Source organism: Lemur catta, chromosome 7 (genome assembly GCF_020740605.2).
Source record: "Lemur catta isolate mLemCat1 chromosome 7, mLemCat1.pri, whole genome shotgun sequence".
Classification (NCBI taxonomy): domain Eukaryota; kingdom Metazoa; phylum Chordata; class Mammalia; order Primates; family Lemuridae; genus Lemur; species Lemur catta.
In genome coordinates, this window is record NC_059134.1 from 104,510,404 (window position 1) to 104,534,992 (window position 24,589).

The following is a 24,589-nucleotide window of genomic DNA, read 5'->3' on the forward strand; positions in this document are numbered from 1 at the left end:
GCCCCCGGCCTCCGACGTCTCGGGTTTCCGAGGAGTCCAAGGAAAGTTCCCGCTCCCAAAGCCAATCCGGGGTCCTTTCAGGCTCGCGACCCTGCCTCATTCGGCCCAGCCTGGCTCTGTCCTGGCCCGCAGCCGCTGTCCCAGCGCCCCCAGCCTCACTCCCCTTCCCTCCATCCCCGCGAAAAGAGGCGCAGGCCTCCTGGCCCCGCCCCCTGCCCGTCCGCCCCGCCCCTTCCCTAGGGCCGCAGCGCCCCGGGCGGGGGCCGGCGCCGCAGCCAATGGGGAGGCGGCGTGGCGAGGGCGGTGGCGGTTGTGATGCGCCGGACCAGCGGATGGCGACCAATCAGCGGCGAGCGCGAGGGCGGGCTGTGACGTTGTGGGCGCTCCGCGTGCGGCGGCCGTATAGGAGCGAGCGCCGCGGCCAGCAGCACCATCGCTGCGCCGCCGCCGCCGCCGCCAGCCTCCAGCCGCTTCGCGCCCGCCCGGCGCGCCCCCAACCGCCGCGCGCAGACCCCGGCGGCCGGCCAGTCAGTGAGCCGCCTCCCGCCCAGCCTCCTCAGGCGGGCGCCCGGCCGGACCCTGAGCCTCGCCCTCTCGCGCTGCGGCCGCCCGCGTCTCCTCGGCCGCCTGCCCGGCATGAAGACCAAGTTCTGCACCGGGGGCGAGGCGGAGCCCTCGCCGCTCGGTCTGCTGTTGAGCTGCGGCAGCGGCAGCGCGGCCCCGGCGCCTGGCGTGGGGCAGCAGCGCGACGCCGCCAGCGACCTCGAGCCCAAGCAGCTGGGCGGCCCGCAGCCGCCGCTCGCGTTGCCGCCGCCGCCGCCGCTGCCGCTGCCCCCGCCGCCGCCGGCGGCGGCCGACGAGCAGCCCGAGCCCCGCACGCGGCGCAGGGCCTATCTGTGGTGCAGGGAGTTCCTGCCCGGCGCCTGGCGGGGCCTCCGCGAGGACCAGTTCCACATCAGTGTCATCAGGTCGGTGGCTGCGCCGCTCCGGGGCCGCGGGGTGCGCGGCGGGGGCTGGCGGGTCAGGTGACGAGGGCGGGGCCCGAGGCCTGGGTCCAGGCTGGGGGCGCGGCCGGCGAAAACCGTCTTTCCCCTGGCCCTCGGGAAATGCGGGCGGAATCCGGCGAAACGGGCCCCGCGGCCGCCCAGAGACCGTCCCGAGGCAGGCTTTTGTAAAAATGTCGGTTTCAGGAGAAAACGGGTGTATTCTGGGAGAACAATACCGTTCAGTCACACCGTGTTTTGTATTGAGGCTTAAAATATGTCTAGAGAGTGAGTCCCTTTGCGGTTTAGGCCCCTGAGTGAAGGAGGGGTGTGGTGGCTGACTTTTAAAAAAATGAGTTGATAACTTTTTCTTCTAGTTCCTCGAATTCAAGATTTGATTTTATTCCCCTCTGAAAGTCGTTATTTGTTAGTAGTGAAAGAGTAACATTTACTCATGCCTTCTAAAACTGAGACATCATACATAGCTATGTTACTAGACCAAGTTGGGAGGCGTGGCTCCAAAAATAAAGTAAGATAGAAATGTGTTTTCCCTTTTTTTAAGCTTAAAAATATTTAACCTTAAATGTGAATTATGGAAGTATGTGTGTGCATATTCAGACTTAACAGAAAAATAGAAATATCCTCTTGACTTCTGTTGTCACTCTGCTCCCGAGGGAAAACCAGTCAACATCAAGTGTGTATCCTTCTGTTTAGACCTTAAAAAATGTAATGTGTTCAATCCTTTTCTGCTAATTTTCTTTTCATTGGCTGACCAGGTTGAGTGCAGTATCTAGAAACTGACTGGCTGGCTGCTACCAATAATGCCCAAATTCAATTTTGGTCATTTGATTCCTTTCTTGTGCCCATGGTCTTTCACCAGAGCTTCGAATGCAGCAAAATTAACGCTGAGCTTCACTTCCTCTTTGTGCTTCAGGCCCCTCTTAACAGTTATGCTCTTGAGCTAAGAGTGAGAGTTAAAAGGCAGTTGGTAGGAAGCATAGAAAAGAAAAACAAAAGTGTTTAAATAGTCCCTGAACTGCGTAAGGGTACTTTTTTTTTAATTAAAAATTTTTTTAAGTTAAATTACTTTATGTATTTATTTTTTTAGAGCTAGAGTCTTGCTCTGTTGCCCAGGCTGGAGTGCAGTGGTGAGATAATAGCTCATTGTATCCTCCATCTCCTGCGCTCAAGCCGTCCTCCCACCTCAGCCTCCCTAGTAGCTGGACTGTAGGCCCGCACCACCATGCCCAACTAATTTAGAAAAGTATTTTTAGAGATGAGGTCTGGCTATGTCTGGAACTCCTGGCCTCAAACTATCTTCCTACCTCACAACCACTCCCCGCCCCCCCCCCCCCCCCAGTTGCTGGGACTACTACACGTATAAGCCACCTCAACTAGAAGGGTGATCATTCTAGGCCATGCACTGATTGGTCTGTAAAGTGAAAAACCTAGGAAGTGACTTACCCAAGGTCAGTGGCTGTTTACCGCTTTCAAAGCCTGAAGTGCCGGGTCTCTGGTATTCCCCTCTCCTGTACCAGTGCTCTTGCCTTTGGCCTGTGGGGACATTTGGATACCCTTGAGCATTTTGCTCAAATCAGTCATTACAAAAACACTGAGGATGTCTTGTTTCTTTTTTCAAGGAGTTAGTAGTCTTGGAAGACTCAGCTTTCCTTTGAGTTGGAGGACATTTTTACTTAATATTGCAAGGCGTGCACTGCTTCTCAGTCCTGTGATCTGGAATAGAATGTAGTTGTGGAACAAGTTTAATAAAGAGAAAAGTGATTTAGGACATGGACAAGTGGGTGATGCCTAGCTTTAAAAAACAGACAAAACAGTTGGAGATGCCCGGGAGAGATTTGCCTGGTTGAAATTCAGTGATCCTTTGTAGGCAATTACATTTGCTGTCGCTCCAGCTGTTACGTGTTATTGAGATTGCCCAATCCATTCTTGAGCTCCATCTTTCCACTGAGTGCCAGTTCATCTGCAGAGGTTTGTCAACCCTCGCCACCTCAACTGTCCATTCAGCCTGTTCTAAATTTAACCCTTTGGCTCCTCCTCACCCCAGAATGTGCTTCTCCTGCTTTCTCTCTGAATTATTAACAGCCTGGCCAGAGCCCCAGGATCATTTCTAACTCTGCATTCCCCTAGAAATCCCTCCTCAACACACAGTGGTAACTAAAACCTGGTAAAGAACCACTTTTGTGTCTGCACCTTTTGTCTGCTCCCTTTGTCACTTCCAAGGCCAGGAGAACCACCCCAGCCATCATTGCTCGAACACTGTAACAGGAGGTGTCTGTGGATCACCTTGTGAAAAATTTTTGTGTTCCCTCTAATACGTTCTATATCCTGTTGCCAAGTATTTCTCAGATATTACTCCTGTGGCTTTCTGTAGCTAGAGAATCAAATCCAAACTTGTTTGCTTGGTCTAAACTTGGGGTCCAGCCTACCTTTTTATGGTGGTTCTTTTTTTGTTGTTTTAAAATCACTGTTTCCCCCAGTTGAAGCAACTACTATAAGCAACTAACGTGGAGCTAGGTACTCTGAACCCTGCGTTTTCTGCATGAGCTTTGTGTTTTCAGTTATCAGGCCTTTCTTTGCTCCTACCCTGTGCTTGGCGGCCTTTCCCTTTGGTGTCTGCTTTTAAAATTCCTCCTTCAAGGCCTAACTCAGAGAAAACCAGACAGAATGAATTTCTTTCCCATCTATGTCTCCTCCCTAGCCCTTCATGCATGCAGTGAAGTGCTTTGATGTCACAGCACTTAACACATTTGTGTAGGTGTTTATTCATTCCACTCTCATGTTAAATTGAATTCCTAGAGGGCATTTCATGTTCATCTTTGGATCTCCAGCACTAGAATGTTGCCTGGCACGTAGGCATTGGATAAGTATTTGTAGAAATCATCATTTTTACCTTAAATTGGCCTCTTTGCTGTGTGATGAACACGGGTCCCTGTTATCAGACTATTGGTTATCTGAGTCTCTCCAGCTATGAGTAGTATAGGGAGAAATAAAAAATATCATTAATGTGAAAATTATTATTAATGAACTAACCACTTAGAAAATTTGTTCATGCCCACACATCACAGCTTCATACTAACTTCTGTCCCTGCGTATCAATTCAAAGGCTTATTATTATCACTCTCATTGCTGATTGATAAAATAGTCATGGTCAGTTGTGAAATGAAGTTGCACATCTTGCGATAGATGCAAGAGTTCATGAAGTTTAGTGAGAGAAATATTTGAGAACTGTCAAAAGTTTCACATATATAAGTTTCACATATATCTGTGGACATATTACATTTCACAGACAGACCTCCTAATGGTGAAAAGAAAATTGATGAGGAGGATGATACTATGGGCCCTGGAAAATGAATTCATTTAAATATAAAAAGACAGAGGCCCTTGAAAAGACTGCCAAGTCCCCAGATATTTTTGCAAAATTATGCAGTAAAAGTCAAGTAGAGAGTGAATTGTGTCTTGTGATACCATCATAAAATTTTTGGAAAAATTATGCCAAAACTCTCTACTTGATTTGCTTTTCTTTTTAAGTATAGGTATGTAATTCCATTTATAACTTAATTTATGTATGCTACATATAAGAACAGAAATAATCTTTAGTTTCATTTTTCAAGAATCATTTGCACTTTGTTTTTACTGTTTACTGTGAAAATTTGGTTCCTTGCGTAGCTTGTTTGCTTTCTTTCTAAATTAATACATTTCATTTTTTTAGAGCAGTTTTAGGTTCACAGCAAAATTGAGCAGAAAGTACAAAAAGCTCCCATATATACTCCTGCCCCCGCACATGCACAGCCTTCCCCGTTATCAACATCCCCTGCCAGGGAGGTACATTTGTTACAGTTGATGAACCTACATTGACACTTTATCACTCAGGGTCCATAATTGACATTAGGTTTATGCTTGGTGTTATATAGTCTATGGTTTTTGACAACTGTATAATGATCTATATCCACCATTGTACAGATGCTGCTCGACTTATCATGGTATGGGGTTACTTGCAATGGGGTTATATCCTGATAAACCTATTGTAAGTTGAAAATATCGTAAGTTGAAAATGCATTTAATACACCTAACCCTCTGAACATCATAGCTTAGCCTAGCCTACCTTAAATGTGCTCAGAACACTTACACATTACTAGCCTATAGTTGAGAAAATCATCTAATACAAAGCCTATTTTATAATAAAATGTTGAATATCTCATATAATATACTGAATTCTGTACTGAAAGTGAAAAGCAGAATGGTTTATCGGTACTCGAAGTATGATTTCTACTGAATGTGTATGGCTTTTGCATAGTAAAGTCCATAGCAAAGTTGAAAAATTGTAAGTTTGAACCCTGCTATAGGTTGGGTTCTATCTGTAGTATACAGAATAATTTCACTGTTCTAAAAATCCTCTGTACTTACTGTCTGTTAATCCCTCCTTCCCCCCAACCTCTGGCAACCACTGATCCTTTTACTGTTTCCATAGGTTTGCCTTCTCCAGAATGTCATATAGTTGGAATCATATATTATGTAGTCTTTTCACTTTGGCTTTTTTTGCTTGGTTATAATATGCGTGTATGTTTCCTCCATGTCTTTTCATGGCTTGATAGCTCACTTGTTTTTAGCACTGAATAATACTCTATTGTTTAGATATACCACAGTTTATCCATTGACCTACTGAAGGACATCTGTGTTGCTTCCAAGCTTTGCTAATTATAAGTAAAACTGCTATGAACATCCTTGTGTAGGTTTTTGTGTGGATATAAGTTTTCAATTCGTCTGGGTAAGTCACCAAGGAGCACAATTGCTGGTCATTTGGTAAGAGTTATGTTTAGTTTTGTAAGAAAATGCCAAACTGTCTTCCTGAGTTTGGAACCATTTTGTATTCCCATCAACAGTGAATGAGAGTTCCATTACTCCATGTCCTCATTAGCATTTGGTGTCAGAGTTCTGGATTTTTGGCCATTCTAGTAGGTGTGTAATGGTATCTCATTTTAATTTGCAATTCCCTAGTGACATATAATGAGAATATTTTCAGATACTTATTTGCTATCTATATCTTTTTTGGTGAGGTGTCTTGAGATGTCTGTTCAGGTCTTTTGCCTTTTTTTTTTTTTTTCATAGACTAGGTCTTGGTGTTGCCTGGGCTGGAGTGCAGTGGCTATTCACAGGGACAATCATAGCACACTACAGCCTTGAACTCCTGGGCTCAGGTGATCCTCCTGCTTTAGCCTCCTGACTAGCTGGGACTACAGGGGTGCACCACTGCACCTCGCTTGCTAATTTTTAAATCAGATTGTTTTCTTGAGTTTTAAGAGTTCTTTATGTATTTTGGTAAACAGTCTTTTATAAGATGTGTCTTTTGCAAGTATTTTCTCCCGGTTTGTGACTTGTCTTTTCATTCTTTTGGCAGTGTCTTTTGCAGAGCAGAAGTTCATAATTTTAATGAAGTCTAGTTTGTTGTCAGTTATTTCTTTGATAGATCATGCCTTTGATATCATCACCATAAAAGTCATAAAAAGTCATTGCTATACTCAACGTCATCTAGATGTTCTCCTATATTATTGTCTAGGAGTTTTATAGTTCTGCATTTTACATTTAGGTTTATGATCCATTTTGAGTTAATTTTTGCAAAGGGTGTAATGTCCGTGTCTAGATTCATTTTTTTGTGTGTGGATATCCACTTGTTCCAGGACCATTTGTTGAAAAGAATATCTTTGCTTCATTGTATTGCCTTTGCTCCTTTGTCAAAGATCTCTTGATTATATTTATGTGGGTGTATTTCTGGGCTCTGTTTTGTTCCATTGATCTATTTGTTCATTCTTTTGCCAGTAGTACACTGTTTTGATTACTGTAGCTTTGTAATAAGTCTCGAAGTTGAGTGACCCTCTGACTTTGTTCTCCTTCAAAATTGTGTTGGCTATATTGGGTCTTTTACCTCTCCATTTAAACTTCAGAATCAGTTTGTTGATATCCACAAAATAGCTTGCTGGGGTTTTCATTGGGATTGCATTGAATCTCTAGATAAGTTTGGGAAGGACTGACATTTTGGCAATATTGAGCCTTTCTACCCATGAACATGGAAAATCTCCATTTGTTTAGTTCTTTGATACCTTTAATCAAAATTTTGTAGTTTTCCTCATATAGGTCATATACATATTTTGTTAGATTTGTATCTAAACATTTCATTTTGGAACATTTATAGGGGATAATATAAATGGTAATGTGTGTGGTTTTTTTTTTTTTTTTTTTTGATACGGAGTCTCACTCTGTTGCCTGGGCTAGAGTGCTGTGGCGTCAGCCTAGCTCACAGCAACCTCAAACTCCTGGGCTCAAGCAATCCTACAGCCTCAGCCTCCTGAGTAGCAGGGACTACAGGCATGTGCCACCATACCCAGCTAATTTTTTCTGTATATTTTTAGTTGTCCAGCTAATTTCTTTCTATTTTTAGTAGAGACGGGGTCTCGCTCTTGCTCAGGCTGGTCTCAAACTCCTGAGCTCAAACAATCCACCCTCAGCCTCCCAGAGTGCTAGGATTGCAGGCATGAGCCACCGCACCTGGCCGGTAATGTGTTTTTAATTTCAAATTCCACTCGTTCATTACTGGTATATAGGAAAGCAGTTGACTTTTGTATATTATCCTTGTATCCTACAATCCTGCTATAATCTCTTATTAGTTCCAGGAGGTTTTGTTTTGTTTTGTTTGGTCACTTCTTTCTGATTTTCTATATAGACTGTCATATCATCTGTGAACAAGGACAGTTTTATTTCTTCCATCCCAATCTATATACTTTTTATTTCCTTTTCTTGTCTTATTGCATTAGCCAGGACTTTTAATATGATGTTGAAAAAGAGAAGTGAGAGGGAACATCTTGCCTTGTTCCTGTTCTTAGTGGGAAAGCTCACTGCAACGCACAAACAATCCTCCCACCTCAGCCTCCTAAAGTAGCTGGGACTACAGGCGTGCACCACCACACCCACCTAATTTTTCTATTTTTTATTGAGATGAGGTCTCACTCTTGCTCAAGTTGTTCTCAAATTCCTGGGCTCAAATAATCCTCCCAACTTGGCCTCCCTTAGTGCTAGGATGACAGGTATGAGCCATTGCACAGGGCTCTATAGTGGGAAAGCTTTGACTTTCTCATCATTAAGTATGATGTTAGTTGTAGGTTTTTTATAGATGTTCTTTCTTTATCAAGTTGAGGAACTTCCTCTCTATTTCTCACTTTCTGCGAGTTTATTATTTACTATGAATGGGTGTTGGATTTCGTCATATACTTTTTGTGCATCTATTGATAGGATCATATGATTTTTCTTCTTTAGCCTGTTGATATGGTGGATTATATCAATTGCTCTTTGAATGCTGAACCTGTAGTCCTATGGTTAGATTTCAGTCTTTTGGTGAGCCTGTACTGCTGGGCTAGTGTTATGTATTTCCTTTCCCTCAGGTAGGTTAGTGTCTGGCAAAATAATTTCTCCTGAAGGCAAATCTTGTTAAGAAGAACAGAATGCTCTGGTATATTTAAAAATGGTTCCTCCCTCTTGTTACGACAGGGGGCCTGTTTGTCATCTGTGGCAAATGTATTCTAAAAAAAAACGGTTCCTTTTCCCCTCCCTCTGCCAGAAGCATGAAGGGATTTTCTTCAGTGTTCACTGTAAGGACAGTGAATACCTCCTGGAGGTAAAACTCACCAAAATGTGGGGCTCCACCATGACTGCGTTCCCCTGGAGTTTTTAACTCTCAGAGTTGTCTACACTGAGCCTCCACCAGTTCATCAGTTACGATTTAGGTTTTCCTACCCTGGCATTGGTTCCTGTGGAGCTTTCTGCTGTGGTAAGTTGTGATTCTCTGTATCCTCCTATCTGTCCATCCAGTTTTGGAGACACCAGTTTGCCCCTTGACCTCACTTCTCTAAGAGTTGATTTTTCAGTTCAGCTTTTTGCTTGTTAGGATTGGGTGGCAACTTCTAAGCTTCTGGCATGTTGGACCAGAAACCGGAAGTTGAAGTGGCATTTACATAATGACAACAATAATAATAAGTGCTTCCTTTGCTTGCTACCATATCCATGCCATTGCTTTCAATTATGCCCTCCTTTTTTCCAGTTTTCCCCTCCAGTGAAGCCCTGCCAGTCTAGCCTCCCCAAAGGATCTACCTGTCCTCTGTCAGCTGACATGGAATCCTGTACTGCTTGGGGACAGCCCTTAATTTTAGCTTTCCTCAATAAGATTGTAATGTCCATGTCTTTCAAAACTTATTTACACATCTCAGTGTGCCTAATGTTCCTTTTGTTGAGTATTGAAGTAGCTTAGGAGCTGATGATGAAACCATTAAAAAAGTAAGGCCTGGGAGGTCAGCAGGGGCTAGAAGGGATGTGAGCGCATTGTGAGAAGTTGAGAGTATTCCTGCACCCTGTGAGGTGGAAAGAGTAGGCAGAGGTATGCCATGTTCCTGGGAGGTTAAGGATAGTGGCTTGAAATTTGTATTTAAGGAACTCTCTGGGGTGGCCTGGGGGATAGCTTAGAGGGGAAGGAGACCCAAGAAGCTGGGAGACCAGAGAGGAGGCTGCTGTAGCAGGGTGGGGAGACTTACATTTATTTGGGCAGGAGCAGTGAGAATGGAAAGGAGGAAAGAATTTGGGAAATAGGAAGACAGCTGGGCTGTTGGAGATGAGGAAGATTTTGAACCCCAGGTGAGTGGGAAAAGGGTACTACTGTTAACTGAAGTAGGTGAATCAGGAGGAAAGAATTATTTTGAATAGAGGAAGGAAAAGGTTATGAGTTGGAAATCAAGCTAGAGAATAGAATAAATCGGTGTGCAAATTTTGGGGAAGGGTAGATAGGTAAAAACTAAAGAAAGAGTCATTAAAAAAGAAGAGGAGTGGTTTTCAAAGGATGATTCCCCCCCTCCCAAATACCCTCCAGCATTAGGTAATGTCTAGACACATTTTTGAGCATATGATATAATTTAATGGTGGTGGTATGACTGGCATCTAGTGGGTAGAGGGCAAGATTGCTGCTAAACATCCTACAGTGCATAGGACAGCCCACTCCTCTTCCCTCAGCAAAGAGTTATCCAGTCCCAAATGTCAACAGCGCCAAGGTTGAGACAGCCTGGAGTAGAAGTCTCAAGACTAAACTTTAGGCTGGGCGCGGTGGCTCATGTATATAATCCCAGCACTCTGGGAGGCTGAGGCGGGTGGATTGTTTGAGCTGAGGAGTTGGAGACCAGCCTGAGCAAGAGCGAGACCCTGTCTCCACTAAAAAAAAAAAAATAGAAAGAAATTATATGGACAACTAAAAATATATATAGAAAACATTAGCTGGGCATGGTGGCACATACCTGTAGTCCCAGCTACTGGGGAGGCTAAGGCAGGAGGATTGCTTGAGCCCATGAGTTTGAGGTTGCTGTGAGCTAGGCTGACGCCACGGCACTCTAGCCTGGGCAAGAGAGTGAGACTCTGTCTCAAAAAAAAAAGACTAAACTTTATTCTTTCTTCCTTCTGGTATCTTCTTAAAGATTAACCTTTGCTTTGTAGCTGGTGCTGATAATGAACAGCTGACACGATCTCATGTAATCGCCACAAAAACCTATTAGATACTGCTACATATTTTGTGGTGAGAAAACAGGCTTAGAGGCATTCAGTAACTTGCCCAAGGTCGCGCAGCCGTTCTGTGCAGAGCCAGCACTTTACCTGGGCTGGACTTCAAAGCCTATTCTTTTAACTGCCTTTCCTGGCCATGGGTTAACGCACCCTATTTCTCTCTCATTGCTACATATAGATACTATCATTTCACTGCAGTACTTTGGGGATCGTTTTTCTGCTGAGACACTGCTTATGTTGTGAATTTTTTTTCTTTCTGGTCATTTTGACTTTTAGATGATGCTCTTAAGACTTATAAGCTGCCTGCTGTATTTTCTCCTGGGTCCAGGCCCTCAGCCTTGGGAACTGAGCCCTGTATGTGATGGACTGGATGCATGTGACTGTAGATGGTTTGCAGAGGTTTCAATGGCTTTTTGCTTTTCAGCAGAATACAGTTGGTTAAGTGTAGACGAGGTAACTTTCCATCTTAATTAATTAGCAAATGAAAATCTTTGTGTTATGGGTTTCTGTGGAGCAGACCGTTCTTCAGACTTATCATCTGCTTGAGCATTCAGCTGACTTACCTATACATGGATCCTTTTCCAAATGATTAAAAAATATATAGATGTTTCACATTAGAAATGGCATATTTCAAGACCTTGGGCAATCCACTAGGTTGTTGTATCACTGTAGCATGGATGTTTCTTGCTTAGGGAGCTGTGGAATGTAACAAATAAAATAACATCTTCAGACCTGCCAAGTCTACAAATAAAGGATGTAAGCCATTTGTAAAGCTATCTGAATATGTGTTGCTATAATAAAAACTATATTACACACTAAACCACTGTGGAGTAAAGTGATTTCACTCCAAAACTTTGAAAAGTTATTTTCTATGGATAAAGATTTGAAAACATTGAAGCCACTCTTAGATAGCAATGCAAAAGGCTGGATGCGGTGACTCATGCCTGTAATCCTAGCACTTTGGGAGGCTGAGGTGGGAGGATCACTTCAGGCCAGGAGTTCAAGGCCAGTCTGGACGACAGAGTAAGACCCTATCTCTGCAAAAAATAAAAAAATTAGTTGGGCATGGTGGTGCATGCTTGTAGTCCCAATTACCTGGGAGGCTGAGGCAGGAAAATCACTTTAGCTCAGGAGTTTGAGGCTGCAGTGAGCTGTGATCACACCACTGTACTCCACACTGGGTGACAGACAAGATCCTGTCTCTTAAAAAAACAAACAAACAAACAAAAACCCAGAGACTAGCCCAGTTCACACACTCACTCAGAGGTGCTCCGCTTTTTATTCTGTAGTTAAAATTTGTTCTTCTGCAAAATTATAAACTACTTCTTATCACAAACTTGAAGCCTTGGATGCGATATTCACGAGTGCCCAAGATCAACACTGTGTACTGCCACCACCTTGCAGATGCTGTGTGGTATGTTTTGAAGTGGGTCATATGATACAGATTGAATAAATTACATCTACTAGACTATTCTGCTTTATTCTTAGGCCTGAGAAGGTTTTGATACATTACTGACTTGGATTTGACTTCCTTTTTTACATGGCATATTTTTAGAATCTATGTGAAATTTTCAGAGCAGCCAAACTTGAATAATAGTTTTCATAGCCAACACCCAAAGATACAGTAGTCAGTGTTTTCGGTAAGGTGGGTGAATAGGTTGGAAGGATTTTCGAAGCTGCCTTTGTTTCACTCGTCTGTGCTCTGAAACCAGGATGACATCTTGCTCCTGCAGCACTATGGCAGGAGGGGGAACGATGAGTTTAAGAGCTGTCCTGTGGTTTCCCATCCTGAAGGACTTGGAAAGCAGTGAGATGGAAGGAAAGTTTTTTACAGTTGCCGAGGCTGCAGCCACCTTCTTTTCTTTCTCACGTTACACTTGGGTTTCTATTGTTATCTGTCCTGCCACCCCTGGTCTCCCCGGTGAAGTACAGCTGCATTGGTAAATGGTGAGCCGCTGTATGCCTGTCAAGTCAAGTGAGGTGTCCTCATTTGCTTCATAGAGGGGGAAATGACCATTTTCATTCTCCCTCCTCTAAAATTTGGAAACTGCCATTAAGTCTAGCAATTAATTGTACTTTATGGCTAAACGTTAAAGTGACTTATTGGAAAGTTAGTGACCTAATAGCCAATTAAGAAGAACTTTATGATTTTTCTTCACCTTGCCAGGTTCTTGTGTTTTGTAGGTTTGCCCTTGATGTGGGTAATATGGTAAATTTCACTAAGATGCTTTAATATCTAAGATAGTTGACTTCTTTTGGAAAGGACTGAAAAGGAGGCCTGGGCATAAAAGTCCTGAAAAGTACCCAGACTATTACCTGTTGTGTGACTAGAGGAAGGAAATTTGCAGTAAAGGTTCAATTAACTTTACTGGAAAATTTCTATATTCCTTTAGGAAAAAGTATAAAATCAGAACAGATTATTTTGAGAATTAAAAATATTACCTGGTATGCCTTGGAATCAGTTCAAATATGAGTCCGTCTCTCTCATTCTGTGTGTGTGTGGGCACGTGTGCATGTCTTACCTGTCTAGTACCCTACAGAGATATTTTATGTTCAGAATGATGACCCCAGATCAGTAAAGGGTTTGAATTGCTGACATATGTTATATTTGCCGAGTTATACATAAGGTAGGAAGAGAGGGAGGTGTGAAGAGATTTTAAATTTTCAATGAAAGTATTTTATTTTTTAACCTCTAATTGTCTTGTAGTTTGGATGGTACTTAATACCTGCTTGATGATTTAGTGAAATTCAGTGAAGTGGGATAGCTTCCTCCCTTAGGATTCCTTTTATTTGTGAAATGATTACAGAGGACAGTTGTAAAAAACAAAGGTTATTTTTGTTCATTTTGGCTTTAGATTTTCTGAATAGGTAGTAACAGGGTTAAAAGTTCAAACATTACAAAAGGCTGTACTAGAAAATGTCTTTCTCCCACCTCTGATGACCATCAGTGCCCCTCCCTAGAGGCAGGCACTGTTACTATTATTCCTCAGAGAGAGTCTGCACATGTATTTTTATATGTGGGCATATTCATTCTTTCAACAAATACATGAATTGAGAGCCGCTTTGTGCTAGACACTGTGCAAGGGCTAGGAATATGTATTCCCCTGCCCCTTTAGTATGTGCAGTAGATCACTTTTGTGCATTTAAAGGCACACTATATCTTAAAGATTGTTTTAGTAGTCAGTAAGCTGCTTTGTTCTTTTTAATAGCTGCATAATGTTATATCTTAAGTATCATTTTGATCTTTTCAGAAGAGTTTAAATGCTAGACCTACTTTTCTTAAGTTAATCACTTTAATAAAAGATTTCACTTATTGGGGTGCTACTATTGACGGATACTGTTTGATGGTGCTTATCTCAACTAATCCAGGCAACCAGCCCATCAGAGAGGTATTCTTAACCTTGGGGGCCCAGAGAAGTTGAGTAGCTTGCTTGAAGTTAAGAGCAAGTGCTGAATCCTGTCTGATTTCAGAGTCTCTTCTCTAACCCAGTTCCAGCACAGTATGGTGGTTATTTCACATGTTCTCTCAGATATGCACTTCAGTTTTGACAGTAGATTGCATTCATCTTTCTCTCTTTTGCCCAGATTTTTTGTGATAAGCAGTTCTCTACAACAATACCCATTGCTTATAAGGTGTGTGCAGAAGTATCCTAAGAATATAATTTCTGATGAGAACTTCAAACGACTATAAGCATGTTGATCAGTCCTGTCTTTTAGGTAGGTAATAAAATCAAAAGACAGTATCTACCCTAAAATGCAGTCAGTTGACCCCATGGATTAGTGACCTATGCAGACCATGCACCCTGTCACAGTCCAGGATCAAATAATGTGCATGTGGATCAGGAGGAGGGTCATGTGGAGAAGGCCAAGGATCCTCAAGGTGTCTTCTGACCTTCTCAGACATTCCATTTTACTAACAAGGGCTGGAAACAGATCTAGTATATGAGTGATTGTCCTTTGTCCATTTGTAGATTGTGAAAAACGAAGTTTAAGACTCTGTGGTGTATATTATCTGTGGGCAGGTAATTAATGCCTGAAGTTATGGTTGTGGCATTTTTTTGCTCCTGCTCATATGCTATTTAAAATTTGAGCTGGGTGCAGTGGCTTGTGCCTGTGGTCCCCAGAGTGAGACTTCATCTCTTTAAAAAACAAAAACAGCTGGGGACAGTGGTTCATGCCTGTAATTCCAGCACTTTGAGAGGATCACTTGAGCCCAGGAATTTGAGGCTGCAGTGAGCTGTGATTGTGGCACTGCATGCCAGCCTTGAAGACAGAGTAAGACCTTGTCTTAAAAAAATAATAATAATTGGGTCAGGCACGGTGGCTCACGCCTGTAATCCTAGCACTCTGGGAGGCCGAGGCGGGTGGATCATTTGAGCTCACAGGAGTTCGAGACCAGCCTGAGCAAGAGCGAGATCCCATCTCTACTAAAAATAGAAAGAAATTAGCCAAACAACTAAAATATATACAAAAAAATTAGCCAGGCATGGTGGTTGTGTGTTGGATACCATAGTTTTATGTGAAATAAGCTAAAAAAATTACAAACATGTATGAAGTAGTAAAGAATAAAATAACTTTATTAAAGCTTAACATTTTGCTAAATTGGCTTCAGGTTTCCTTACTTTATTTGTCTGTAGGTAACCATCATTCTAAATTGTTGTTAAAATTCTGTTTTTTGCCTTCTGAAATAAGCTCTTTAGATCAGAATTTTGAAATCTTTATAACCTGTGCCTTTGATATAAGTGCTGAAGCATTAGAGCATTATTTGTAATGTTCATAATTGACACACAATAATTGTACATATTTCTGGGGTACAGTGAGAACTTATTCCTTGTACCTAACTGTAACATTGTACCTGTTGACCAACCTCACCCCATCTCCCCTTCCCTTCTCCCTTTCCCAGACTCTGGTAAGCACTATTCTCAACTTTCATGAGATCAACTTTTTTAGATTACACATATGAGTGAGATCATTTGATATTTGTCTTTCTGTGCCTGGCTTATTTTACTTTATGTAATGTCCTCTAGGTTCACCCATGTTGTTACAAATGACAGAATTTCATTCTTTTTAATGGCTGAATAGTATTCCTTCGTGTATGTACACCACATTTTCTTTATTTGTCTGTTGATGGACACTTAGGTTGATTCCCTATCTTGCTATTATGAATAGTGCTGTAATTTAGGAGCGCAGATGTCTCTTTGACATACTAATTTCATTTTCTTTGCACATATTCCCAGTAATAAGATTGCTGGATCTTATGGTAGTTCTATTTTTAATTTTTTGAGGACCCTACATACTGTTTTTCATAATGGCTGTACTAATTTACTGTCCTTTCCCCAATGTGTGTTGTTGGCATCTTTGTTGAAAATCAGTTGGCTGTAAATGCATGGATTTATTTCTGGTTTTTCTATTCTGTTTCATTTGTATCTGTTTTTATGCCAGTATCATGCTGTTTTGGTTACTATAGCTTAGTATATTTTGAAGTCAGGTAGTGTGATGCTTCCAGCTTTGTTTGTTTGTTTTCTTTTTTTTTTAACTCAAGATTTCTTTGGTTTTTGGCATCTTTTGTGGTTCCATATGAATTTTAGGATTTTTTTTTTCTATTTCTGTGAAGCATGTCATCAGTTTTTGTTTTTGTTTTTAATAGAGACAGGATCTCACTCTGTCACACAGGCTGGAACTCTTGGGCTCAAGGAGCTCAAGTGATTCTCCTGTCTTAGCCTTCTGAGTAGCTGGGATTACAGATGTAAGCCACTGTGCCTGGCTAATTTTTCAATTTTCTGTAGAGACAGGATCTCACTATGTTGCCCAGAGTGGTCTCAAACTCCTGGCCTCAAGTGATCCTCCCATCTCAGCCTCCCAAAGTGCTGGGATTATAGGCGCGAGCCACCATGCCAGGGTGCCACTGGTATTTTGATAGGGATTGCATTAAATCTGTAATCCCTTTGGGTAATATGGATGTTTTAACAATATTCTCCCAATCCTTGAACATGGGATATCCTTCTTTTTATTTATGTCTTCTTCAATTTCTTTCATCATGTTTTATAGTTTTTATTATAGAGATCTTTCACCTCCTTGGTTAAATTTATTTTCTAAGTATCTTATTTTTTTTGTAGCTATTGTAAACAGGATTGTTTTCTTGATTTCTATTTCAGTTTGCCGTTAGCATATAGAAATGCTACTTTTTTATGTTGATTTTGTATCCTACAACTTTACTGAATTCATTTATTAGTTCTTCTGATGGATTTTTGGTGGAGTCTTTAGAATTTTCTGTATATAAGATCATGTTGTCTGCAAACAGGGACAATTTAAATTCTTTGTTTCTTATTTGGATGCCTTTTACTTCTTTCTGTTGCCTAATTCCTCTGCCTATCAAGAGAATGATTATTTTCATTTCTGAGTAACAATTTATATAAAGGAAGCTCTTTATACTACTTGTTATTTCATTGGTATTGTTTAAAGAACCATGGATTAGTGATGCCTGTGCTACTAGATCTGGAGAGTGGTGAGTAGCATTCCTGCCACTGGGCACTTCTGGCTCTTTTCAGTGTCCTTCCTGTCATGGGTTGCTTCAGTGTGTTAAATACGAAATATATGTGTTATTGTCACTGTATGTGATGTTTTGCTTAAGTGGGTATCTTGTGCCTCCTATATTTGTGACTTTTATAAATTTATTATAAGGCTTTTATGCCAGCTAACAAAAAGTTTGTGACTTCAGACTTCCTTGAAATCCTTGAGAGCCCCTGGAATTTTACTTGGGAGGATATTTTTGACAAATTATGTAGTAAATTGGGCCCTTGTATTTTTGCTACCATTTCTGTGACATTTCTTCGCACCAGATCTTCTTGTTGCTCCTAGTTACATTATTTGACTCTTTAACAACTGGATTTTTTGTAGGTAGTTTCTCACAGTTTGGGTCATTGATGCCAGTGACCTTGCTTCATTTATTTTGATTGTCACTAAAAAATATTTGGCACTTTATTCACTAAAGCCTATTGAGCAACAGAGGCTACAGGCAATACAAAATAGATGAAGGATTTCCAGGTCATGAGCTTGTTTCTGGCCAAGCTAGCTACCTTCCTTCTTTAGGAGTACGAGGATAAATTTTGAATCAAGTTACACAATTTAGAACAGTAGTTCATCTGTTTGCTTTTTGCATTTGACTGAGCTTTCTAGAGTGTGTGACCAGAAGGAAAACTAGGGCTTTTAACTCTGATGTAATGCCTAGTCTGTTGCTTGGTAGCCGGAAGCCCATGTTGGCTGTGACTGGATGTGGCAGGGGAATTCTGATAAGTTACGCAGATGAGGTGCTGCCCTGAGATTAGCAGAAAGGTTAAGGCTAGTTTTGGTTCCTTCTATCTACACACAATCCATCTGCTTCACAGTTTACTTTGGGAAAAACAAGAACTTTGGGTTCCCTTTCGTTTCTGTTCTTCTTAACTAGGGTAGACAACTTATTAATATTTGCCTTCTAAGCAAATAGATCCTCACTGCTGCGTCATTCCTAGATACTCATGATAATTTTTCTTTTTAAGTAAACTATTGAAAAAACTTCTTAAATATGTCTTGCTTAAATCTGGGAAAAATTATTTGTGTATAAGCACATTCAAGTTTTTTAATTGGTTAAGAAAAAACTCATTCCTTTTTCCTTTTTAAAAACAGCTTTATTGAGATACAGTTCATATACCACACATAATTCACCCATTTAAATTGTACAATTCAGTGGTTTTTAGTATATTCACAGTTACATGCAACCATCACCATAATCAATTTTAGAACAGTTTCATAATCTCAAAAAGAAATCTTGTGCCTTTTAGCCATCACCCTTTACCCCTCAATACCTGCCTCCCACCCCAGCCCCTAGCAACCACTAATCCACTTTCTGTCTCTAGATCTCCCTGTTCTGGACATCTCCTGTGAGTGGAATCAATATGATACGTGGTCTTGTGTGACTGTGTTCTTTCACTTAGCGTAATGTTTTTTAAGATTTTGTTGTAGTGTGTATCAGTATTCATTCTTTTTTTATTAAAATTGTAAAAAAATAGGCTGGGCATGGTGGCTCACACCTGTAATCCTAGCACTCTGGGAGGCCGAGGAGGGTGGATCGTTTGAACTCAGGAGTTCGAGACCAGCCTGAGCAAGAGCAAGAGAGACCCCGTCTCTACTGAAAAAAAAAAGAAATTAGCTGGACAACTAAAAATATAGAGAAAAAATTAGCTGGGCATGGTGGCACATGCCTGTAGTCCCTGCTACTCAGGAGGCTGATGCAGAAGGATTGCTTGAGCCCAGGAGTCTGAGGTTGCTGTGAGCTAGGCTGATACCATGGCACTCACTCTAGCCCGGGCAACAGAGTGAGACTTTGTCTCAAAAAAAAAAAATAAATAAATAAATAAATATAAAATTGTGAAAAAATAAATAGCATAAAATTTATCATTTTAACCATTTTTAAGTGAATAGTTCTGTGACATCATGTACATTCACACTGTTGTGCTACCATCACCACCATCCATCTCCAGAACTTTTTCATCTTCCCAAACTGAAACTCTGTACCCTTTAAACACTAACTTCCCATTTCCACCGGTAACCTTATTTTTAAGTTCATTAGCTGAGTCAGAATCTGTTTTCAGTTATTTCGTATGTGTTTCCTGGAATGGGATGTATGTATATCCTTTTGATCTGTGGCCCTGCCAACAACTTGATTTTAGCCATGTAAGACCTATTTTCAGACTTTTGAACTCCAGAAATGTAAGCTAATAAATTTGTGGTGGTGTAGCCACTAAGTTTGTGGTAATTTGTTATAGCAGTGACAGGGAAGTAAGACATTTGTTTCATACAAGCTTATATAGAGTAGTCCTGATGTAAGGCTCTTTTGTGGGTAGTTTTTGCAGCTCATGTAGCACCTCCTACATCTTTAATGTGGCACTGGTGCCTCTTGTCTCTTAGCACAGAATGGTAGCTAAAAGCAAGGACTCGGGAACTCTTTGAGTCCTGGCTTAGCTCCTTACATGCTGTGTGATTTTATTGTGGGTCTCAGTTTTCTCATGTGTAAGATGGCGGTGGTACCAGCATCCACCCTGGAGATCAATGTCAATTCCATCTTGTAGGATTGTTGGGTGGATGAAATGAGCTAATCCGTGTCCATTACTTAGGACATTGCAGGACAAGGGATCCATAACTCTGAGCTCTTGTAATGACTAAATGAAGTGTTCCTCTTTTACAGAGGAGTGAATTTGAGAGGTTTAGTGACATGCATGATTGCATGGCTAGTGAGTGGCACAAGTGGGATTTCAATCCATGGCTTTCTGTCACTGAAGCCTATGCTCTTTCTCTTAGCATGATGCCTTCCTACAGGAAGATGGGACTGTCCCTTAGAGAGCTTACTACGGTCTATTTAGGGAGCCAAGGCTACCTCACTAAACCTATTAGAAAGCCATACAAGATAGCCAGTTATTAAATTAAATATAACTAGGGATTTAGAGAAGGGTGATGTCAGTGGGACAGAGTGGTGCTGGTTATTATTACTTTCAGAAAATCTTTATTGAGTATCCCACCATTTGGAGCCACTGGGCCTTGAGAATTAAAAGTTAGACATTATCTCTGCCTTCAAGCAGCTAACAGTGAAGATGGTAAAAGCTTCGTTGAGGAGGTTGGACTTTGAACTTGGTCTTAAAAGGTAGGTAGTTTTTAGATAGCAGAGAAGAGTAAGGAGGAGTTTCCAGATTGAGAGAATACAAGTAAAGTGTATGTGGTACTAAGCTGGGTTAGTACTAGGCTTAGCTGCTCATAACAGAAAACCCCAAGCTAACAGTGGCTTAAAATAAAGAACATAGAGATTTATTTCCCTCTTGTGTTAAAGAAGTCTGGAAGTAGCCAGGTCTGGGCAGTTATAGTAACTCCATGGTTTGATGGGGATTCAGGCTCCTTTCAGCCAACTGCTCAGCTTTTCTTAGGATGTGGCTCTCATTCTCATCCAAGATGCTGCTGAAGCTTTGGCCATGTGTGCTGGTCAGGATGCTGGCAAGAAAATGGAAGCAATACTAGGTATTTCTTTTTTTATTATTTATTTATTTGAGACAGAATCTCGCTCTGTTGCCTAGGCTAGAGTGCTGTGGAGTGTGCCTAGCTCACAGCAACCTCAGACTCCTGGGCTCAAGCAATCCTTCTGCCTCAGCCTCCCGAGTAGCTGGGACTACAGGCATGTGCCATCGGGCCCAGCTAATTTTTTATATATATATTTTTAGTTGTCCAGTTAATTTCTTTTTATTTTTAGTAGAGATGGGGTCTTGCTCTTGCTCAGGCTGGTTTCGAACTCCTGAGCTCAAACGATCCACCCGTCTTGGCCTCCCAGAGTGCTAGTAATACAGGCGTGAGCCACTGTGCCCGGCAATACTAGGTATTTCAACATAGAGAATTTAACGTAGGGAATTGGGTACTCAGAGTTGAATCTGACTTTAGGGTATTTTTTCAGCTGTTAATATTACAAGTTTTTTGAAAAGGCTGTTAGTCAGAATTGGTTGACAAATTTTACTAACACTGGCATAGAAGAGATAGATCTTGGAACAACATATCAAGTGGAAAGCCTTGGAGGAGAACGTTTAAATATTGCCTTAAGATTTTAGCCTGGTAATTACGGGAATATGATAGAAATTTTGGATTCTGGAAAAATGAGATTGCAAGGATGCATCTTGGATGCCCCTTCATTCCCAGTGTTGAGGAGATTTCTGTCTGGTCCTTGTTCTCTAGAGGCAATGCCATGTAGAGGGGCACACAGGCAATGTAAAAAAATTTAGAAAACTCTTCCTCTACTCTACTTTAGAAAAACAGATTGAGAATTGTGTCTGTTTTTAATGTTACTCATGGAATTAATCTGAAAACTGTGGAGTTAATCATTTATGTTCCAAGAATCCTGAGAGAATAAATTGAGACTTAAGATGAGAAAAATTATTATATAACTCTCACTTTTCATCTGTATTTATCCAAGAAGAGTGATTTAGCTTACCTTCAAAATATAGGTACTTAATACCCTCTTCTTCCTGACAGAGGTGGCCTCAGTAACATGCTGTTCCAGTGCTCCTTACCTGATACCACAGCGACCATTGGCGATGAACCTCGGAAAGTACTCCTGCGGCTGTATGGGGCGATTTTACAGATGGTGAGTTCATAGGCTACTTGGGGAGGGAGGAGCCTGTCAACATTTTTAATCTTCTTTCCTAAGATACCTGGAAAGAGATTTTAAATACCTTAATGATGTTACTAAAGATATTTAAATATATTGCATTTACTTTAATTGGGCTACACAGCTTGGTTTATTGTTTACATTCTAAGTTAATTACTGTTTTTACTTCTCATTTAGTAGTAAACTAGTACAAGTTTTTCTAGTTTTACATCTAGAGAAGGTATAATATTGGTTAAATCTTTAGTAGTGTTTGATGATTCTTGGATTTTTCTACACATTGAAATTTTCAGCTTAGATTGTAAAATTCTAATGTGGAGAAGGTATTGTTTTATAGCATAATCAAAAAGATTTTAGAGAGTAGTCCCCGTTAATAGAGTATGATCTCATTGAACTGAATTTAATAACTACTTCTCCGAAATTTCTTTAAAACTGAATTTCTTAGATTCATAATCTTTCTAAATTTTTATATCACTTAATCTAATTTAATTTTCAATTAAAATACCTTATTTGTTGAATTATCCGATTATAAGACATCCCAAATGTCTGAGTTGTTTATTTTTTACTATTTATGTCATGAATTTGCCATTTCATTGACCACACATACAAATATCAGACTGATATATTTCTGCGGTAGGATTTGATAACCATTTTAATCTAATTTGGAAGGGCCCATTTCTATCTTCATGAAAGAGAGCATAGCAGTTATCTGACTAAATTTTTTAAAAGACCAGTCTGTTTCAGCTCAATCTAAAAAGAGGTCATGTCCATGTCTATGGTATTCAATTTTATATTTAGAAATATTAAAGTTATTAATAAAATTGGCAGTCTAGATGTTAATTTGTTAAAAAATTGTCATAAAGTGAAGGAATCCTTTCATTGGATAGTTTTTCCTTGACTGTGTCAAGCTGTAAAAATGTCTGAGATCTAAAAATGCTGGGAATGAGTTAGCATATTTGGAGGTACATAGCTATTCCACACGTGTGCACTTTGCCAAGGACATCTGAGGTCACTTTGTAATTAGGTACACACAGCTGGCATACAGCTAGGCCCACAGTTGACTCTCACTGAAAGCACCGATCCCTTACTGATAATACACAAGCAGAAAAAATTCTTGTGTTTACCACACAGTTTGGTTTTTTATTTAATGAAGTTTCAGTTTCAAAGCACAGTTTTTGAAATAGTCAATTAATGTCCTTTTGGCACTTTTACTGAAGTGTGAAAATAACGTCTTTTTAGGGATTTTTTTTTTTCTCTGAGGACTATTTAACAATTAAGTCCCATTTCTGCTCTTTCATTTTTGTGTGTTTTGCATTAAAGCGATACTTTTATTTTTATTATTACTATTTTTTTTTAGATGGGGTCTCGCTATGTTGCCTGGGCTGGTCTTCAACTCCTGGGCACAAGCGATCCTCCCGCCTTAGCCTCTCAAGTAGCGGGGACTACAGGCGTGTGCCACTGCACTGGCTAAGCAATACTTTTTAGATACTTTAATAAATAGCTGCTGAAATTACATGTGGTATAAGACTTTCATTTAAATCTGATTTATGAGGGTTTTGTTTCTATTTATTACTTAAATAGAAGCATTTTAAATGTGCCCAATATGTTTGATGCACTAGACTAAACTAGGAGTCAAGTTCTGTGCTCTAGATAGAGCAGCCCTGCAGTGATGGAAGTAATGGAATGTTCCACATCTGTGCTGCTGCTAGTACACTTGTTACCAGCCATGTGTGACTATCGAACACTTGAAATGTGGTGAATGTGACTGATGAACTGAATTTTAAATTTTATTTAATTTTTTTTTCTTTTTTTCTTTTCTTTTTTTTTTTTTTTGAGACAGAATCTCACTCTGTTGCCCGGGCTAGAGTGCCGTGGCGTCAGCCTAGCTCACAGCAACCTCAAACTCTTGGGCTCGAGCAATTCTCCTGCCTCAGCCTCCCGAGTAACTGGGACTACAGGCATGTACCACCATGCCCGGCTAATTTTTTCTATATATATGTATGTTTTTAGCTGTGCGTATAATCTCTTTTCTATTTTTAGTAGAGACGGGGTCTTGCTCTTGCTCAGGCTGGTCTCGAACTCCTGAGCTCAAACAATCCGCCCGCCTCGGCCTCCCAGAGTCCTAGGATAACAGGCGTGAGCCACCGCGCCCGGCCTAAATTTTATTTAATTTTAATTAAATTAAAATAGTCACATGTAGCTGGTGGCTACTATATTAGCCCAGCTCTAGGATGTGCCTTGTGGCTATATGAGTAACAGTAAAAGCCAGCTGCTGTACATCCTGTGGCTTGGCAGTTAGCCTTTCCACTAATAAAGATTCACGGTCAATTGTTACTCTTTTGTCCTTTTTGAAATTTTAGCAGTCTGGAAGTATTTATTACCTTACAGTAACTGAGTATAATAGAAATGTCTAGAAATAAGATTTGTTTAAAATTCTTTGTCTTTCTTTATTATTTTTCTTTTGATAACACTGGTACCAATTTATTTATTTTTAAGAAAAAAAAAGACTATTGGGTAACTCGGAGAAATAAAAGGCAGAATAATTGAAGCCACTTAAAATGTAATTAACTCTTACCAAACTAATAGAATAGAGTATATTTTATATATAATTCTTAATTGAGGAGGGGAGGTACTCTACATTTAGCTTCTCAGTTATATTTTTTTAGATAAATGTTAAATTAATTTCCATTTCTGAGGATACATATATTGAAACCATGCTTGAAAGTACCTTGAATATAGAGAGAAATGAGTAGTTTTCTAAGTTTTCTAATAAGCACACCTCTGACAGTCTCACAGTTGACTTACTAGACAATAAACTCATTTTTGT

The 24,589-nt window shown here is 40.6% G+C and overlaps 1 protein-coding gene across 4 annotated transcripts in view; it reads left to right on the top strand.

Moving 5' to 3' along the window:
* The first annotated feature begins 404 nt into the window (after positions 1-404).
* CHKA (choline kinase alpha) overlaps positions 405-24,589 on the top strand; it is a 65,671-nt gene continuing 41,486 nt past the window's right edge. For 3 of the 4 annotated variants that reach the window (XR_006736531.1, XM_045558279.1, XM_045558278.1), the window contains exons 1-2: positions 517-968; positions 21,630-21,741. Coding sequence is in view for 3 of the 4 variants with exons in the window: in XM_045558279.1 (XP_045414235.1) it covers positions 637-968; positions 21,630-21,741 (444 nt within the window). In the remaining variant the exon portion in view is untranslated. Of the gene's footprint in view, positions 969-21,629; positions 21,742-24,589 lie in introns of all 4 variants that reach the window. The other variant, XM_045558277.1, reaches the window with a different exon arrangement.